The sequence below is a fragment of the Hoplias malabaricus genome, chromosome 3, assembly GCF_029633855.1.
Source record: "Hoplias malabaricus isolate fHopMal1 chromosome 3, fHopMal1.hap1, whole genome shotgun sequence".
NCBI lineage: Eukaryota > Metazoa > Chordata > Actinopteri > Characiformes > Erythrinidae > Hoplias > Hoplias malabaricus.
Genome location: NC_089802.1, coordinates 15,125,554 through 15,144,592, shown reverse-complemented (window position 1 = coordinate 15,144,592; position 19,039 = coordinate 15,125,554). Strand labels below are relative to the sequence as shown.

The window sequence follows — 19,039 nt, the reverse complement described above, 5'->3', positions numbered from 1 at the left end:
TATATATTTTCTTACTAGTCGGTTAATCTATCTAGCCCCATTGGATCCAATGCAGAGGAGACTGAGGTTGATAAATCTGTAAGGTTTTCAGTAAAATCATAAGGACATAGATAGCATTAATGAGCGCATTATACAGTAGCAAGTGTGTGTTAATATATTATGACTGAGATGTTGTTTATGTGAAATTGGATTACGGTCTGGGATTGCTGAGGTTCAAGGAAGAATATTTAGGTTTCCATATTGACACCCAGGGTCAAAACTAAGTCTAGGTCTAGGGTATAATTACGATACAACTCCACAAACATGTAACACAAAGTAATGCTTTTGTGTCAAGTGCAGTGAATTTGTTTCCAGAGAGTATTTTTCACACCTCCAGAGCTTAGTCTTGGAAGTTGGTTGCATCTTTTTCTTCAAATAATCCTTTACAAATTCTGTGATAGTTACATCTGAGTGTGAATGCAAGTTGTTTATGTTTTATTTTATTTCCTATAATAGATTAATAATTGACTGTTTGACTGGAGGCGGCACGGTGGCGCAGCAGGTAGTGTCGCAGTCACACAACTCCAGGGACCTGGCGGTTGTGGGCTCGGTTCCTGCTCCGGGTGACTGTCTGTGAGGAGTTGGTGTGTTCTCCCCTTGTCTGTGTGGGTTTCCTCCGGGTGCTCCGGTTTCCTCCCACAGTTCAAAAGCACATGTTGGTAGGTGGATTGGTGACTCAAAAGTGTGAATGTGTGTGTGTGTTGCCCTGTGAAGGACTGGCGCCCCCTCCAGGGTGTGTTACTGCCTTGCGCCCAATGATTCCAGGTGGGCTCTGGACCCACCGCGACCCTAAATTGGATAAGCGCTTACAGATAATGGATGGATGTTTGACTGGAATTTTAAATTACTAAACATGGCCTCAATTTCATGTTGTTGGTTTTTTTTCTGTTTTTTTTGACTTTTTTTTACTTTGTATGTATCTGCAGAATTTGAGTATGCCCCACATTTATTTCAGAATACAGATCCTAATGTATTACATTCAGTATTGCATACTACTACTCCAACAGAATATTTACATGGTGTATTTATGTGTGTGTGTGTGTGTGTGTGTGTGTGTGTGTGTGTGTGTGTGTGTGTGTGTGCATGTGTCAGCACTCTAAAATCAGCACCTGCTGTCTAAGTGTTCCCATCCCCCTGTTGTCACCCACACCACACACACCCACACACACAAACGCTCTTGCCCTCTATTTGAAATTCATCTCCTCTATCAGCATCAAACACTGCTGCTTCAGAGTAGACTCTGGTCTCTGTGCATTAGCTCTCTGTCTGTTTCTCTCTCTGACGGTCTGTGTGTGCTGCAGAGTTGAGGAGGGGGAGATGGAATCTCAGACACTTTTGTTTAGATGTGTTTTGGACACGCTGAGGATGCTGGGTAATTCCTCAGAGTGGCCTCATTCCCTCAACTCACAGTCACCCCTAGAGACGCTACTGCATCGGCCCGACATTAATAACGCCTCTCAATCAACTCCGTAACTCAATTGTTGGCCCGCTAATCCTATAATCTAACACCATGATGCCAGAATAGGCCAGAGACAGAGGCCTGGAAATGGATCTTTACACATCCCACCAGTAAATACAGCGTTTATAGACTTAAACATACACCTCAGACCTGCACAACCCAATTCTTCTGTTCTTTACATTTTGTGAACATTTTATGAAAATACCAACAGGAACTGTCAGTAACACTTCTGATGAATCCAGTATGCATTGATTTCAGTATAATTCAGCATATATACAATACTTCATGCCTCAATACTCTTGTTTAAACTGTTATAAATGCTTATATGTTGTTGTAACACATGTATGGAGTCTTTATAAAACAAATATGATTATGACGATGTTAACATTATAGGACAATAAAACATGTTGTATATAAACAGGTATTTCTTGAAGGAAGTCTTTTCCAAGGAAGTGTAGAGAGCAGCTTTGCCAGACGCTATAAGGCCATCAAATTAATCTATAATCTATATTTAGGTTCTGCCAGAAATGAATGGTATAATGTTCCTTTCCTCTTTAAATTCATCATTTCACAGATACAGGGTTTTCTGGCAATAGTTAAGGTATATAAATAAACATTTGTTCTGAGGGAAAATGCACGTTGCCTAACACATTTAGCATTGAACCTATTGAACTATTTGGCATGTAATTGTTTCCTAGGGGAGTCTGCACAGTGACAGCTCAGCTTAGGGAACAGGCTCCATAGAGAATGACACTTAGTCAGCATTTATCAACTAAAGTAAATACAGCAAACCAGATCATGTGCTAAATAATGATGGAGATATATATATATATATATATATATATATATAGAGAGAGAGAGAGAGAGAGAGAGAGAGAGAGAGAGTGTGAGTGAGTAAGAATTAAGGGAGAATGGAGTGAAGGTGCTAAGGGCACTGAAAGAGAGAGTAGTTGGCTGGCGGTGGAGGGTAGGGGGTGTACAAAAGGAGGCTTGTGCACAACCCTCCCTTCTCTGTCTTTTTGAAGAATTTTAAGGTGGTGTCTCTAAATGGGGAGGGATTATGACTATGGAATCTGCATTTGTCACACACGGCAGCTGCAACCTGGTTATTTCAGTTCCGCGAGGACAGAGTCCACTCACACACACACTCTCACACACACACGCACACAAACACATGGTGGGAGAAAAGGGGAAGGCTCGAAGAACAGACTAAATGAACAGTCCCACAGAGCTGAATGACTGCTTAGTCTGAGAGGAGTAGCGCTGTCTGTCTGTCTCTCTCTCTCTCTCTCTCTCTCTCTCTCTCTCTCTCTCTCTCTCTCTCTCTCTCTCTCTCGTGCTCTCTCTTGCTCTCGCTTTCTTTCTCACTTTCTCTGTCTACCCCCATCTCTCTCTGGTATCTGTTTCTCTCCCTCTCTCTCTCTCTCTCTCTCTCTCTCTCTCTCTCTCTCTCTCTCTCTCACTCTCACTCTCACTCTCTCTCTCTCTGGACTGGTGGAGACTTAGACTCAGTGGAGGCAGCAGCAGTGTTCTTCTCTCCAGCCCCAGCAGCCGCAGCAGCAGCAGCTACAGCAGCAGTGTGAGCAGAGCAGCAGGAGCCAATGGTCATGGTGAAGGAGAAAGGTAGCTGGCATGGGGTGGGGAAGCGGAGGTAGTGGGTGGGGGCTTTAAAGGCAGACAAGCCGGCCAGTCTGTGTGTGTGTGGGTGTTTGTGTATGTTATAGAGGATACCCCCTGCCTGTGAAAAATTGATGTGTGTTTGTGTGTGTGGATGCGGGCAGGGATGCTACATTTCTGGAGAACATCTGCACATACTATTCTTTGGATAAACGAAAGCTATTTGCTTTGATTGTAGTTCTCAGCGTCAGGCATTGTGGGAATCAATAGTGTGCCTATGATCTATGGTCTGTCGGAAAAGTCTCTGCTGGGAAAGAGACTGAAAGAATGGCGTGGTCTTGCACTTGCATACATTGTGCTGTTGCTATGTTTATACTTAAGTGTGTTTAGGTGTGTTGGTGCCTAAAATCGTATTGATATCTAAGGCATGAATCTGCACTGAGGAACAGAAACAGCTGGGGGCTTTTAATGCCCCACTTTAGGTCTTCAAAACACCTCTGAAGCGCCCTCTCCCACAACACCTGCTTTTGGCCACCAGGAACCTACCACTGCCAAGATTTCCTCTTGTTTTTAAGCTCAGTCTCAAGCGAGAATATTGTGTAAGACTATTTAAGTATTGAAAAGTCTTTCAATTATTTACAGGATGCAGGCAGTGCACTGTGACTCGTGTAGGACACAATGTCCAAGGATTTCATTCAGAAAGAGAAGGGCTGTTCTACCAGAATGCTCCAGCTTTGGCTGATCCTGAACACAACTTACACAATAGAGTGCGGTGGAGATGTTATGTGGAGGCTGAGGGTATGCTGCGCATGTGTTTTAAAAGTAGATCATGATTTGCGCGAAAAAAAGCGCTTAAACGATCTGTACAGAATGAGGGGAGTGAGTGAGAGAGAGAGAGAGAGAGCGAGAGAGAGAATAGATTCAATAACGTATTTAGCCCACCACTGTATCCATGGCAACCAGGCGGTGAAGAGTGGTCTGCTGCTGAGGCTGTAGCTTGTGTGAATCATAACCCAAAAATCACTCATAGCACACCCTGTGCTGTGTTACGTTAATCACACCTGCAGTACACACACACACACATAAACACAGAGACCACTCAGACCACTGAAATGAATCAACACCCTCACACACACATTCACATACGTAACACACAGATGCAGACATACACATCAGCTACAAAACATAGACACAATACTGCACTTATTGTTATACTACTGTATATAGAGTTCTGCAGTAAACAACATTTTGTTGTTGGCGTACCATGGATAACCCACAGATCGTGGCCTCTGAATCTGTGTTTAGATGGCTCATTTGCATATTGCAGCCTTTTGTGATATATGTACACTTAAAGATACCACAAAGTGATGGTGATAAGACCAGAGTATGTCCCAAATATGTAATTTCAGCAGATGCTCTTGGAATCCGAGCCAACTCTGAATCACTGGGCGCAAGGCGGGAACACACCCTGGAGGGGGCGCCAGTTCTTCACAGGGCGACACACTCTGAGATTCACTCACACATTCACACCTTTGGTCACTAATCCACCTACCAATGTGTGTTTTTGGATTGTGGGAGGAAACCAGAGCACCCAGAGGAAACCCATGTAGACACGGGTAGAACACGCCAAACTCCTCACTGACAGACAATGTCACCTGGAGTGGGACTTGAACGCACTACCTACAGGACCCTGGAGCTGTGTGACTGCAACACTACCTGCTGCTCCACCGTACCGGCCAATGAACTATTGATAACTATTTTATTTTAAACAGTTTTTATTTTAATGTCAGCAAGGTGTCTGTTTACAGATAAAGTCCTGCTTTTCAGTCAAATAAGCCAGTCATTTGCTGGTTACGGATAAAGTCCCACCTTTCAGCAAAAAGAGACAATCAGCTTGTGATGGATGGGGCGCCACACAGCCAATTCACTTACAAGTGTGTGTTTTTGGACTGTGGGTGGAAACCGGGGCACCCGGAGGACACACACACAAACACAGGGAGAACACAGTCACCTAAAGTGATCAAACCCCCAATCCCAGGACCCTGGAGCTCCGTGACAGTGATAACTACCTGTTGCCCCACTGTTAACAGTATGTTTGTATGTGTAATTTGTCCAGTTCTGTGTGAAAACTGCACAGCCAACAGCAAATGTTGTTGAAATATAATGATTTGTAACTGTAATCCTAACATGACCTGACACTCATTTGTTGATTATACACAAGATAGATGTAACTACTCGGAAGGTCAATATACAGGATATGGCACTGAATCATAACATAACAGACATGATGTTCTGGGCCGCGGCTTAAGGACGTTTTCTCAAACTGGACATTTAATTTTATTTAATACCCCTGGTGGTTTATTCTGGGTTCAAATACTTACTCAGATGGCACCAATAACATTCCTTGGGAAGACGCTACATTTGCCTCCTAGCATGATTAAAACTGTTATTAGTTTTCATTAAGAGTGTCTGATAAATGAAATACTGTGCTTGACGAATAGCATAAACAGAGATTCTGTACCAGGCATTGTAATTGGGTAGAAAATGTTTTATCAGATATCAGAAAGGCTATGAAGCATGCTTTTGATCCAGTCCTATAACAAATCTGACTTAAAATAGCCTGATACCACAGGAATATGTTGTTATTATGTTTACCCAGTATGGATGACCATGAATGGGAATGGAAATTAATTTGAGATTGGTATTTTAGTAATCTAACAGGGCTTGGATAGCCTATATATAGTTGGGAGAGCCTATGTCTGGTACATGTGTTGTCTGGGACTCGCGTTCTTCCTTTTCAGCCATCGTTAAGAATTCAAACTATTGCCTGTAATAATATGAGAGAAGCTTCACTTAGCAGCCCCTGGGATAGTCGCTGGTGGCTGAGCGGCATCCCAGGCCCTTCAGTGCCAAATGCAGGGCTTATCCAACAGCTCCATGCATGTGACAGCAGCGGAGCCTCACACATTCTGTGGAAGCTTCCAGGCTCTGGCTATGGGCTTTGTGTTATCAGAATGGGAAAACAATTGGGCTCTCAACAACAGCAAATAGCTTAGATAATCTGCAGCGCTTCTCAGTCCTGGTCCTGGAATGCCAATGCCCTGCAAAGTCATGCATTTTCTCTAATCTAACCCAGCAGGTTCAACTCAGGAAAGGCCTGGTAATCAGCTGATGAGTTTAGAAGGTTGGTTGAGAGCAGTGATGACAGTGAATAGGGTGTGCAGGGGGGACTCCAGGACCAGGATTGAGAAACTTTGATCTGGTACATGCTGTCTGCCTGTTCACATGGTGAGAGTTAATGCTGGGGGTCAAAGGTCTGCTGCGGTCGCTTCAGCGAGAAACAAGCACCAAGGTCAAGATTTTAGCCAGCATTAACCAGAACATGTAATTCATTGATCCTCAATTTCCATTTGTGTTTATAAGTGGAGGACTATGATATAAATTAGACAAAGGTTACTGCTGTGGATACAGCCTTTGTTGTGTAGAAAGCATTACAGTATTAAATAAATTAGCATTAGCATTACAGTACGAAATAAATAACTTATGACTTTATAAAACTCTTGAGGGAAAACTAATCATACAATGTTTGAAAGTGAAAGAAATCACATGGCCATCTGTTCTCATACAGAATATGAGTTTGTGTGTGATAGTAAACCAACTCCTTAAATGAACGTATTTAGTGCTCTAATGTTCTCTATTGCTTTAGCTCTTGATGGGAGGCCTGCCCCCTGCTGTATTAGTGCTGCTGTAACTCTGTTGTTTATTTCAATACTGAGATGACGCTTGTTCTCAGTGCAGTGGGGTCAGCTTGTCTTAATGCTCTTAGTGGCCTTTACAGAATGAGCAGGCTTACTACCCTGTGCTCTAATGAGGTTTACTCAGTGATTTGTCTGTCATTACTTAAATACCTGTCTGGAGTCAGCTAGGTATAATATTGTGATAGCACACAGGGAACAGCAAAATACCCAGCGCTCATACTGTGTGTGTGTGTGCAAGTTTATTTGACGTTAGCACTGGGAATCATCCTGTGTGTTTGAGGTGTATGTCATGTCTTCAAGGGTGTAATCTCATATCTGTCCTTTTTTTTTTGGTATAATTTTTTCAAACCAGCAGCTGTTTACATTATGAGGCCATTTAAAAAAGAATGGGCCTTCTCCTGAAAAGATGGCATTTCAGAGATACAAGGTTTTTACAAATATGCTTTCGTATTGTGATAATTCTTAGGTTTTTGCCTGGAGTTCGAGAATTTAAGTTTGGTTTCTGAGGCTCAGGCATATTGGCTGTTTCTCCATGCCTCAGGAGGACTTTAAAAATACTCATATTCATGTCACCGGAGAGGTCTGTCTCTCAGGACAGCGACATGACCCTAAAAAAGAATGTTGTGTAAAACAAACTCAAATCTGGAGACTGTGGTTTCCACCAAGTTTAATGTGTTTTTCTTGTTGTAATGTACATCGGCAGGTAATTGTAGGTAGGAGAATGATGTGGGAATACACTGGGAACTTCCTCCATAAAGCTCTGAAATGCAACTTTTCAAGGCTGCAGTCTACACTTTGAGAAATAGCCATTGTTTTGCTGCAGCATGTGCAGAGTGTTCTCTTATCACACTTTGACCGGAGTATTTATACTGACTGTTCTTTGCCCAGTCAGTGAAGGTTGTACTTCCAGCTGCGTGCTTTCTTCACCAAGACTTTCCACCTCCGCTTTCCTCTCATAGCTGATAAAAAGCCAATATCCAATTCTGTTCCTCTTCACCATTTTTATTTACACAATCTTGTCTGTTCAGTGCTATTTTTTGGCCTGTTTAATTATCAAGTGACAGGGTACTTTAAATGGGCTCTGCAGAAGTAATGGCCTGGCCCTCTTACCCTAAACATAGTCAATCAACTGAGACATGTTTAGGGCAGTTTGCTTCTGTAGTGCTGCACTGGAGCTACAAAAGTAAAGTAGTGGTGGTATCTAATAGCCACAAATGTGCAAATTCCATGCTTAAATGATCACACACTTCTTTCATAGCTGTTAACCCCTTGTCACCATAGCAGTAAAAGCCATTTCCATCATTTTGAAGGTCACACAGTTGAACTACACTGAAGTTAATTCTTCAGTAGTGTTGGAAGTATGTAGTATGGAATACAATTAGGTATTGGAGTAAGGTTTTTTGTTTTTTGTACATGAATTGGACGTCCCTATTTAGACTGTAATTTTTATGGCCCGTTTTACAGTAGGTAAAAGGCTCAGGGATCTTTCCTGAAATGGGAGCACACACTCCGGAAAAATGACTGAGATACTCAGGTATCTCACTCAGGTAATAATTTATCCCCACGTCCAAAGGTAAAACTAATCCTGTCCGAATAGGGCTTTAAATAGCATATACCCTCCTAGTTAACCTAACAAATGAATTTCATTGAAAAAAATACTTTACATTCAATTCTAGTCTTGAAATCCTGGTAATGGCTTCTTTATGTGACACTGGGTTGCACGCTACCTCTGTTTTTAGCTATGTGGACATAGCAAATACTTTTTAACCCTAATATGTTTAAAGGGGGGCGGCATGGTGTCGCAGCAGGTAGTGTCGCAGTCACACAGCCCCAGGGACCTGGAGGTTGTGGGTTTGAGTCCCACTCTGGGTGACTGTCTGTGATGAGTTGGTGTGTTCTCCCCGTGTCGGGTTAAAGGAGGATTATCAAAGGTTTAGAAAGTGCGGCCTGCTAAAGGTTGGCTCTGTTTGATCAGATGGTGACTGTGGAAGTAGATGATTGTGATTTTTCTGTTCTATTTCTGTGTCATCCTTTTTTTTGTTCTTGAGACTTTGGCTCCTAAACCACTAGTGACTCACCACCGCAGGATCTCTGGGTTTGAATAAGCATTGAACAAGGCTGCTGTTATTTTCCCTATACGTGTGTGTGTGTGTGTGTGTGTGTGTGTGTGTGTGTGTGTGTGTGTGTGTGTGTGTTTATAGTGCTGTTGTTCCGATCTTGGTGATAGTCTACTAATATCCTACACATTTTAGGGCTTTAGTGCATGGTGGTGCAGCAGGTAGTGTAGCTGTCGCACAGCTCCAGGGACCTGGAGGTTGTGGGTTCGAGTCCCGCTCCTGTCTGTGAGAAATCTCCCCCTGTTTGAGTTGGTTTCCTCCGGTTTCCTCCCATGGTCCAAAAACATAATTTTTATAATTGTCATATGTTTAGCTTTGTATTTCTTCCTTTGAATGAGCAGATAGCTTCAATAGTTTGAGAGTCTACTTTTGGAAGCTTATATTAAATGAAATGCAGGGTTGGGCACCGCAGCTTTTGAACATGTTAATGTTAATGAGGGCGATCTTATAATAGTGCTTTATCATGGCAGTTCTGCTTGGCTCTGCTCAGAGGTGATTTGGGGTCTCCCAAGTCTTCCCTTCTTCTTTGATGAACGTTGCTGTTCAGCTAACCATGTTAATTAAGGAGATCCAGGCTTTATGTTGCTTTACAAGGGTAGTAAAGCTGTGTGGTGGTTCATCTAAACCTGAGGTATTTAATTAAAATTCAGTAATTGTCCAGTTGCTAAAACCTTCTCCCAGAATATGTCCAAACCTCAGGATTTTTGTAATGTTGCTTTTGATTAATGCCTGTTATACAGTCCTTTCAGTGTGTTCCTGCTCTCCTCAAGGACTCCAACTCCCACCCTGTGTCCAAAATGGCTCCCTACTCACTATTCTCTATATTATTCACCATATAGTGCAGTATTATGGGGAACTGAATTCAGGAGGCTAGTGAATGATTTTAAACACTACCTAATGTGGGTTTTCACCAAACAACACAGTGGATTATGGGTAATCAGGTTTGTGCTAGTGGTTGTACACAACTTTTTGCAGTGTATTGTGGAATTGTTTGAGTGCACTGAAAATTGTCCTCTAAGTCTTCAGACACTACTACAAAATGTCAGAACCCCAAAATAGTGCACTATATAGCGAATAAGGCACAGAACACACAGTGACACACACACACACACACACACACACACACACACACACACACACACACACACACACACACACACACACAGAGTATTGATTGTCTACACCTGTAAAGGACAATTCATTTGCTGTCTCTTTGCAAAGTGTTTCACCAAGCTTTTTGTTCTTGTTTGTCGTATGGTTGTGGATCTTTTTATCTGTTTCTCCACTTACCCCTTTGGTCTGGTCTTGTGGCTGTGTTTGCTCTTAGGGATTGCCTACTCTGTTTTGATCTCCTTGCCTGGCTTTGTTTTCTGGACTTTGGCTGTGATCTCTTTTAAAGTTTTCTCTTGTCCGCACTTGCCTGCCTACATCATTTTTGGAATTTCATGAACATCATTAACGATTCTCATTGTCTGAACCGATGTCCACCATTGGGTAATGCCTGCTCTATACCCATTAACTCCATTTACACTGTTTATCATAAGTGGAATTCCCTCACCATGTGACACGGATGATCTTTTAACAATGACTCTAAAGTGAGATTTGCTGATTGGCTGCTATTTTCGTAGCTGACCTATAGCACATGACCACAAAAGCTGGTGATCATAAATAATGATAGCTGTTATTTCTAAAGTCCCTTTCTCAAACTCAAGGTCAAGATGACGGCTGCTCAACAACAGCTGAGAGAAGCAGGATGTCAATTGGATTTTCATTGTTCACCTCTGTTCAATAAAACCTCATCTCCTCCTCTTCATTCTTCTCATTGTGGTGCAGCAGTGCAACAAGGCTCAGTAATTCATCTGCCCATACTTCTCCGTGGGCCTGACAAATACTGCAGCCTCATTCTTGCATTGCTTTAGAGGAGTTTTCCCGTGCCGCTTTGTTGCCGTGCCATTAAAGCTGGTTGCCTTGGCAACAGCTCCCTCTCCAGCAGCAATAGGTGGTCTGACAGAAATCCTGCACTTCCGCTTGCTCTGCAGGAGGAGCATTCCTGAAATGACATGGCCCAGCCAGAGCCTCACAGCGTAGCTTAATTGAGAGAGAGAGAGAGAGAGAGAGAGAGAGTGAGAGAGAGAGAGAGAGAGAGAGAGAGAGAGAGAGAGAGAGAGAGAGGGAGGGAGCACTGCTGGTCATGGGAATGGGTAGAAAAGTTTGTAAAAGGCCCACGAGTTGTTTGGTTAGTGGAGAGGCTCTGGGGCAGTAGGTTTGTGTAACCTCACCAGCTGATACCGAGTGCAGAGTGGTAGTAGGAGTGCACTCTGAACATGACACATTCTTTCCTCCACTAGTCTAACGGACCTTTCAAGTGGCCAGAGATTAGATTAGAGAGGCATGCAACAACTCTTACATAGAGAGAGAGAGAGAGAGAGAGAGAGAGAGAGAGGAGAATAAATATTCTGAAAGCTCGACTTGGGCCTGCTGAGATTTATTAAAGGAATAGAAGACTGATAGTGAGGGAAAGATCAAGAGAAGGGGAGGAGATGTAAGAAAGAAGAGAGAGACTTGAGAGAGCGAATGAGGGCATGCTGATGAAGAGCACTAGTGAAAGGCTGAGAGCTTTATCCTCCTGCATTAACTTCATCCTGAGGAGCATTATCACTGGAGACTTCAGATATGTGAACAGGCCATTGTTGACGTGTAATGACCTTGACAGAGGTGATTTGGTAGAAGCTCAGTTTAAATGAAGATAAAGAGAAACCAGTGCTTTGTTGTATGTCCTTGATAACTTCACATCTAGACTTGGCTAAGCTGCTGAAGAATACCTGCTGGCCTTTAGTTAATACTGGTTAATGCTGGTCTGGTATTGTGTTAGTTGGGCACCCAACAGTGTCATGCTAGTTGAGCAGCATTCCAGCATATTCTGCACTGGATGTTTTTTGTTTTGTTTGTTTGTTTGTTTTTGGGCAATGGGCACCATGACGATTATATTCTATTTAATTTTCTGAGCAATTAATGGATAGTTGCACTTAATGAAATCCTTACGCGCTGGAGCTACAAGGCTAATGTTGCCAGGGATTTTGTGCCCTAAGAAAATATATTACATTGGGCCCCACCACCCTACACTGTGCCAACCTTGAAAATGTAAACCTTACTAATATTGTTTTACAACAACAGAATAAGCGGCAGTGTCGCAGTCACACAGGTTGTGGGTTCGATTCCCGCTCCGGGTGACTGTCTGTGAGGAGTTGGTGTGTTCTCTCCGTGTCCATGTGGGTTTCCTCTGGGTGCTCCGGTTTCCTCCCACAGTCCAAAAACACATGTTGGTAGGTGGATTGGCGACTCAGAAGTGTCCGTAGGTGTGAGTGTGTGTGAGTGAATGTGTGTGTGTGTGTCTGTGTTGCCCTGTGAAGGACTGGCGCCCCCTCCAGGGTGTATTCCTGCCTTGCGCCCAATGATTCCAGGTAGGCTCTGGACCCACCGCGACCCTGAACTGGATAAACACTTACAGATAATGAATGAATGAATGAACAACAGAATAAAAACATGACGTAAACATGGCTGCTTAGTTGATAAGGAGTGGGACGTTTTAAACAACAGCTAGATGCAGTTAGCTACAATTAACTACTGTTAATATGTTTATAAATCACACTGTTTATTTAACTGTTAATATAATTCACACACGTTATTTTTATGATATAATGGTATTAAAGGCTGTAAGGCTGTTTTGCAAAACACCATTAGAAACGAAACCAGCACCAAATCAACACTGGACACGCAAAAACCAATACACACCACCATTAAAAGCTTGAAGATCTGTGCTTTTATTTTGCAGCAAGTTGGGTATGGAAAACACCCTCCTCCTCCTCCTGTAGTTGTGAGTAGGGCTGTGGCATGGGGATGAGGAAGGAGGCATGGCTGAGAGCCAATAGATGTTTCTACCAGTCCTGGCACAGGGCAGACGCAGGCATAACACTGCTACAAACGAGGAGTGAAAAAAAAATGGCTATTATTTATTAAATCTGACTATTTCTCTATGGACTAAATTAACAGATGAAATTCCACCACTCAGAGACTACACCCACTTTTCTTTGTGAATAACTGGGTGACATAGCCACCTTTTATTTTCTCTCTCCTGTCTTTCTTATTATTTGTGTTTCTGGTAGCCAGCTTTTCCTTGTGGCATAATTCTTCGCTCCTAATTCACAGTAAAATTTGCATTTTGCACCTGTTGTGAGGGTGGACCAAACAATTTCATGTAAAGAGAAGGGGGAGGCAATCCAGCCAATAATATTCTATGAATATTCAATGTAATATTGAAAAGAAATACATTTTTTTAAATATATTTTTAGGGCCCTCTGTCAGTCACAGGTCCTTAGAATTGTCCTAATGACCCCCCCCACCCCCCACCCCCCAGTATGGCACCCCTGAATGTTCCTATTGATAATGAACTTGATAATGAAGCTGTATCATATTTCATTGTGTTGTGGGCAAGTTCTACTGTGGTGTACTTTTATGTCAGTTGCTTACACCCCCCTTCAAAAGGTCAAGCAGACATGCTTTACTTGCACTAATACAATAATGTAACTGCCTATAAGGTGGCTCAGGAGGTCCGCCAAGTGAAGATAACAAGGGCATGTGAAAAACAGTGTTGAAACAGAGGGAGAGAGAATTCTCCATAGACTAAAGCTCGTATGATCTGCCCCATTATCAGTCTGTCCATATCTGCACTCTCCACTATCAGTTTGAAGACTGAACACCTCTAGTGCTCTTAGCGTGCCGATATGAGGAGTTCCAGAGACCATGCCAAGATGTGTGCTATTTTGTGTCTTACATGTGAACAACACCAGGCCCAGCCAATTATGCATTAGCTGTTACGCAAGCAGTTTAAAGATGGAGTGACATTTGTGACGGGCGGCTCAGATGTACAAACAATAACGCAGTGCGTGAGCGAGGGAGTGGGTGAGCGAGTGAAGGGGGTTAGCACCTCTCCATGTGACTGCAGTAAGCCAAGCATCTTAGCTAACGAACCCCACAAATCACTCCACACACACACCTGCAGCACAATGCTCCACTCACACCTACACACTGCGTGCCATCAACCTCCGTGTGGGCTCCGGCCAGAACAAAAACACTCCAGCATTATGTAAGTCAGCCAGGTTCAGCCTCGTGGTGTTTGTGTTCCGTCCACTCCAGTGTGAGCTGTACCTCATCAGTTTATGAAATTCTGATAGAGAAGACAATTGTTGCATTGTTGAAAGGGCACACAGAGTTATCCAGTTCACTGAAGGCTTGATGTAACATGGGGCTCTCTGTGCACTGGGGCACACAAACATTTCTTGTAGTCATTTGCAGCTCTGATTCTCTTAATGAACAGAATGAACAAAGGGTTCTGTATTCATTTTGGCTGGAACACACTTTTAACCCAAATACATAGAGCTAAAGAGTTGAGCACAGAACAGATGAATATATGTAAATGTGTTGCATAATATGACGTCACAAAAATGGTTTATAAAATGATGTTTTGCAGCGTAGTGTTCATTAGGGCCGGGACAATATTTCGATATGGCAATATTCCGTAGCTGTTTCATTTGCGATACCTTATTGATCTGTGACATGAAATTTCAATATTTTTATTGAAACATAGACGCTTTAAATTCCCTAAGACTCGCCCTCCAGTTTGACTTATTAAAGTCACTGCTTCATTACTCCACGTGGTGGCACTAATCAAATGAATATGGTAAACCTGCGGTGAAGTACAAGAATTTCCCAGTGGAGAAATGGTGGACAATGGGCAAAAAAAAAAAAAAAAAAAAAAACAGACAGACACCATCCTCTTTCAAGTTGAATGTTTTGGCCCACTGGTTTTTACAACAACAGAGAAGGGACAAACATAATAGACAAAACTATGTAATTTGCAAGAAATGTCATGTTAAAGTAAAGTACACGGGCAACAGGACAAACATGCATGGCCACATTGTTCGTCATCATGATCTGATTGTTGAGAAAACATTTAACGGTACCACAGTCTTTGTGTGTTAAAGAGACACGGATACGCCAAGCCATGCACTTGTACATTGTTTCCTTATATTTGCTTATATTTAATTCATCCAAGAACTTACATTTACGTTTTGGCATAGCTGCTCGAGATAAGGGTAGGTACATGAGCTTTGCCTGACGTAAACAAGGACTACTGACGTGCAGACTGACCAATTAAATGTTTACAGAGAAGGTTATCGGCCAATAACGGTAGCTCTACAGTCAGACCGTCCAATCATTTTAGGCTACTTCACCACGCCCCCTTCTCACTCAAGCGAACCAATCGGAGTAGGGGAGGGCGGGACTAGTTTGTGAACAAAACGCTTCTCGAAGTTCTATGTAAGCTCTAGAAAAACTAAATCCTGGACGTTTGTGAAATTCCAACCAGACATTTTTTTAAGTCTAAAAAAGAGGACATGTCCGGGTAAAAGAGGACGTCTGGTCACACTATATTTACGAGTATCTTATCCTCATTGTTTACACAGATGGCGTGCGGTATCCTAGAGAATTGTTTTGCAATATATCGAGTATCATAGAATTGTTGTTTCGTGATATTGTTATCATGGGCAACGTATCATAATAATATACCGTGAGATTCCCTGTGATTCCCACCCCTAATGTTCATATATGGACACAGTTAACTGTGGAATCAATGGGACATTTGTCTTTGAAACCTTAGTAATATTTATATACTACCGGCAAGTCTTTTACTTCCAAAATGAGTTGTGTTTGTCTGTTTTAAAAGTTTGTCTCTGTGCTCTTTCACAGTGGCTCATCCTCAGGAACCTCACCACCCTCCAGAGAAGCTGGTGATCCAGTGCTATAAATGTGGGGAGCCATGCAAGGGCGAGGTGCTACGTGTCCAGTCCCGGCACTTTCACATCAAGTGCTTCACCTGCAAGGGTAAGAACATCTGCTCTTGCACCTGCCTCAGCAAGGGAGGGGCTTCATAATTTGCTGACCTGTTCGACTGGGTTTATATATATAACCTTGTTCTAACTGAGGTCAAATCCAGTAATTCTGTATGTTACATTTGAGGACAGTGAGAAAAACAAACAGCCGGATGATATCTGACTGATATTGTCGGTTAGGCTGTGGTCCAAATGTGGACATCTGTGAAAGATTTGGATTAAGAAACAAATCTTATTTGTCCTGGAGTCTGAACAAAGCCTTTGACAATACAGTATAAGGGAAGACACTGAAGCATGAAGTATGAGGGTTCTCTGGGATGGGGAACATCAATCAAGGTGGTTTGACAGTGAGGAGGTGCAATGATAAGGATAATAAAGACTCCTCAGGTCATGAGTGAGTAGCTACATAAATGAAGATGGAAGTCCTTTCTTCCTCTTCCCTCTAGAGAGTCTTAAGTTTTTTAAATCTGCATGCCCCTCTCTTTGCAACTGCACTAATTTGATTTGACTGGAGACACAAACATTCTACTCCACATTCATGTTCTGGACACAGACAAGACTTTGGATGTATCACGTCAACTGCTCTCGGTTTGGAGTTTTGTTGAGTGAGTTTTGACCATTTTGATTATTCTGATTTACATTTTTCTACATTATTTGAACACATCAGGTTGTATTTACATTTTGTGAAAATGTCGGGATATATGGACAAACACAGGTGATCCAAAATGACTTGGAATATAATATATTTGACATTACATTTTAAGAATACATTTGGAGATCCTTTTTGTCTCTTGGACACTGACATTATACTCAGCCTTAGCCAGTCCCTTTGAATGAACTTCATAGCTGATATCATACTCTCCATGTCCTCTTCATTTGTTCTGAGTGTACTACTCTTCATGCTTGTCCTTATTATCCATACTTCGGTGGAGTGACCAGCTGAGCCCCTGGGTTGCATAAGAGAGCGTGAGATTTATTTGAAGTGCTATCTTGCCAGGCACATCAAGCATTCCCTCATTTCCTTCTGAGAACTCAAGGGAGAGATAAACCATCACACTAGCTATCCTCATTTTACTACAAGACATTACTCAACACATTCTCTATGCTGACTTCATTCTGTGAAACACCATTCAGAAGAAACTGTCCTGTTGATCATAAATTCATTTTGTGAATCCATGAAAGTTTTAGGGACTGCTTTAGTACACAGTCTACTTTAATAGCATCACATGAGCAGTTCCTGCCTATAAACACAGTGTATGAGTAGTATGAGAACTCCAGGTTTAGAAGTTCACAGTATCAGCTAACAGGTTTGTGAATGAATGACCAAAACAAACTTCTTGGAGTTACCCACTTTAATCCCACCTTGGCAAGTGTTCATTTACAGTCGGTCTAAGAATGAATACTAAGAGATGGCGTTTATCCTTTACCAGGTATGTGGCTGATGTCAGCAGATCTCAGAGGGAAAGAAGTTATTGCCTGAGTCCTGTGCATTTCTTCTGTAGAGTGATGTTTAAAATGAAATATATTAGATTGGGCTGCTGTGGTTTCTGTCCTTATAGCCCAATTAAAAATCTGTATTCTATTGTTGTGGATTTTTAAGTTTACTACATCATTTGAATTGAGATAAGGAGTAGTATTTCGAGGTCTTGTTGATGGGAAAAGGGATCGCAAGGTTGATCGTAGGTTTGGTGCAGCATCTGCAGTGATGTGGTCACTGTACCAGACCATTGTGGTGAAGAGAGACATAAAGCGAAGCTTTACCAGTCAATTTACAAACACACTCTTATCTATTATCATGAGTTCTGGGTAATAACTGAAAGAACAACATCGTGGATACTAGCTGCGAAATGAGTTTTCTCCAATTGGTTGCTGGGTGTACTCTCTGTGATCAGATGAGGAGCTCGGAGTAGAGTTGCTGCTCCTTGTGTTGAGAGGAGTCAGTTGAGGTGGTTCGGGCCTCTGATGAGGATGCCTCTGGGACGCCTCCCACTGGAGGTATATCAGGCACATATAGCTGGAAGTAGACCTAGGACGGATATCTCAGCTGGCCTGGCCCAGGAGGAGCTGGTGGAAGTTGCGGGGGGACAGAGATATCTGGGCTTCTGTACTCACCCTGTTTCCACCACGTCCCTGAATGGATTAAGGGGAAAAGAAGATAAAGATGAAGACACCATTTGAACAGCAGCTGTCTTTCACACTGTGTGATAATTTCTTGATGAATGGCCCAGTAGAAATGCAAAATTACGTGGAAAACATCTTGGTACACTGACTGCCATTGAAATTAACTTTGTTAACCTCTGTAAAGTTGCTATTTTGGGAGATACATTTTAAGAATTTGACAACAAAGATATGCTGGTAGGTAGATGAGTTATTTAAAAGTGTTCATAGGTATGAGTGTATGAAGGACTCTCACCCCATCCAGAGTGTGCTCCCACTACAACCCTGAAAGTATCTGGCTGAAGTGGTTATGAAAAATAAACGAATAAAAGAATAACCTGATAATCACAATTTCAATATCAGTGTGAGAGTCAGAAAAGAAATTGAGTCAATTTCCAACCATAAGCAAAGGTCTTTAGCTGGGAGTGGGCTGTCACTCATGCTTTATCACAGATGACATCTCCCAGAAGGTTGTTGCACAGTGAGATTTTAATGACATTTTCCAGAGGCTTTGATAAAAGAGATTTGCCCTTCATGTTTTTTTGCTATTAAACATTTGACGGAATTCACTTGTAGAGGTGGGCATTATAGTGACATGGTATTGTTGCAATAAAGTATCCTTCTTTTGCTTTTCATTAGAACACTGAACAGAACAATAACGGACAGCCTGAAAAAAATAATGTGCATAAACTGCAGTTACACATGGCTAATATGAGGTTTGGAAAAGTTAGATCAATTCATTGGTCAGTTCGTTTACAGATGTTGCTGGTGACCTGGCAACATTGTGTTACCTAGCAATGACTTTCATTAACAAGCATGAAATTAGAGCCTTTAGGGCTAATTGTTCTGCAGGAAATTATTTTTTGTATCATAAGAGTTCTTCACACAGGTTTAGGGTTTTCTCTCCAATGACACAAGACAACAAAAACACACAAAACACATCCT

At 42.2% G+C, this 19,039-nt stretch overlaps 1 protein-coding gene across 11 annotated transcripts in view; it reads left to right on the top strand.

Annotated features, from left to right (window-relative positions):
• The first annotated feature begins 2,999 nt into the window (after positions 1-2,999).
• The window catches only part of ablim1b (actin binding LIM protein 1b), a 58,334-nt gene continuing 42,294 nt past the window's right edge, over positions 3,000-19,039 (top strand). For all 11 annotated transcript variants that reach the window (XM_066666273.1, XM_066666271.1, XM_066666269.1 and 8 more), the window contains exons 1-2: positions 3,000-3,121; positions 15,795-15,929. In XM_066666273.1, the coding sequence (XP_066522370.1) occupies positions 3,100-3,121; positions 15,795-15,929 (157 nt within the window). In that variant the 5' untranslated portion in view covers positions 3,000-3,099. The remainder of the gene's footprint in view (positions 3,122-15,794; positions 15,930-19,039) is intronic.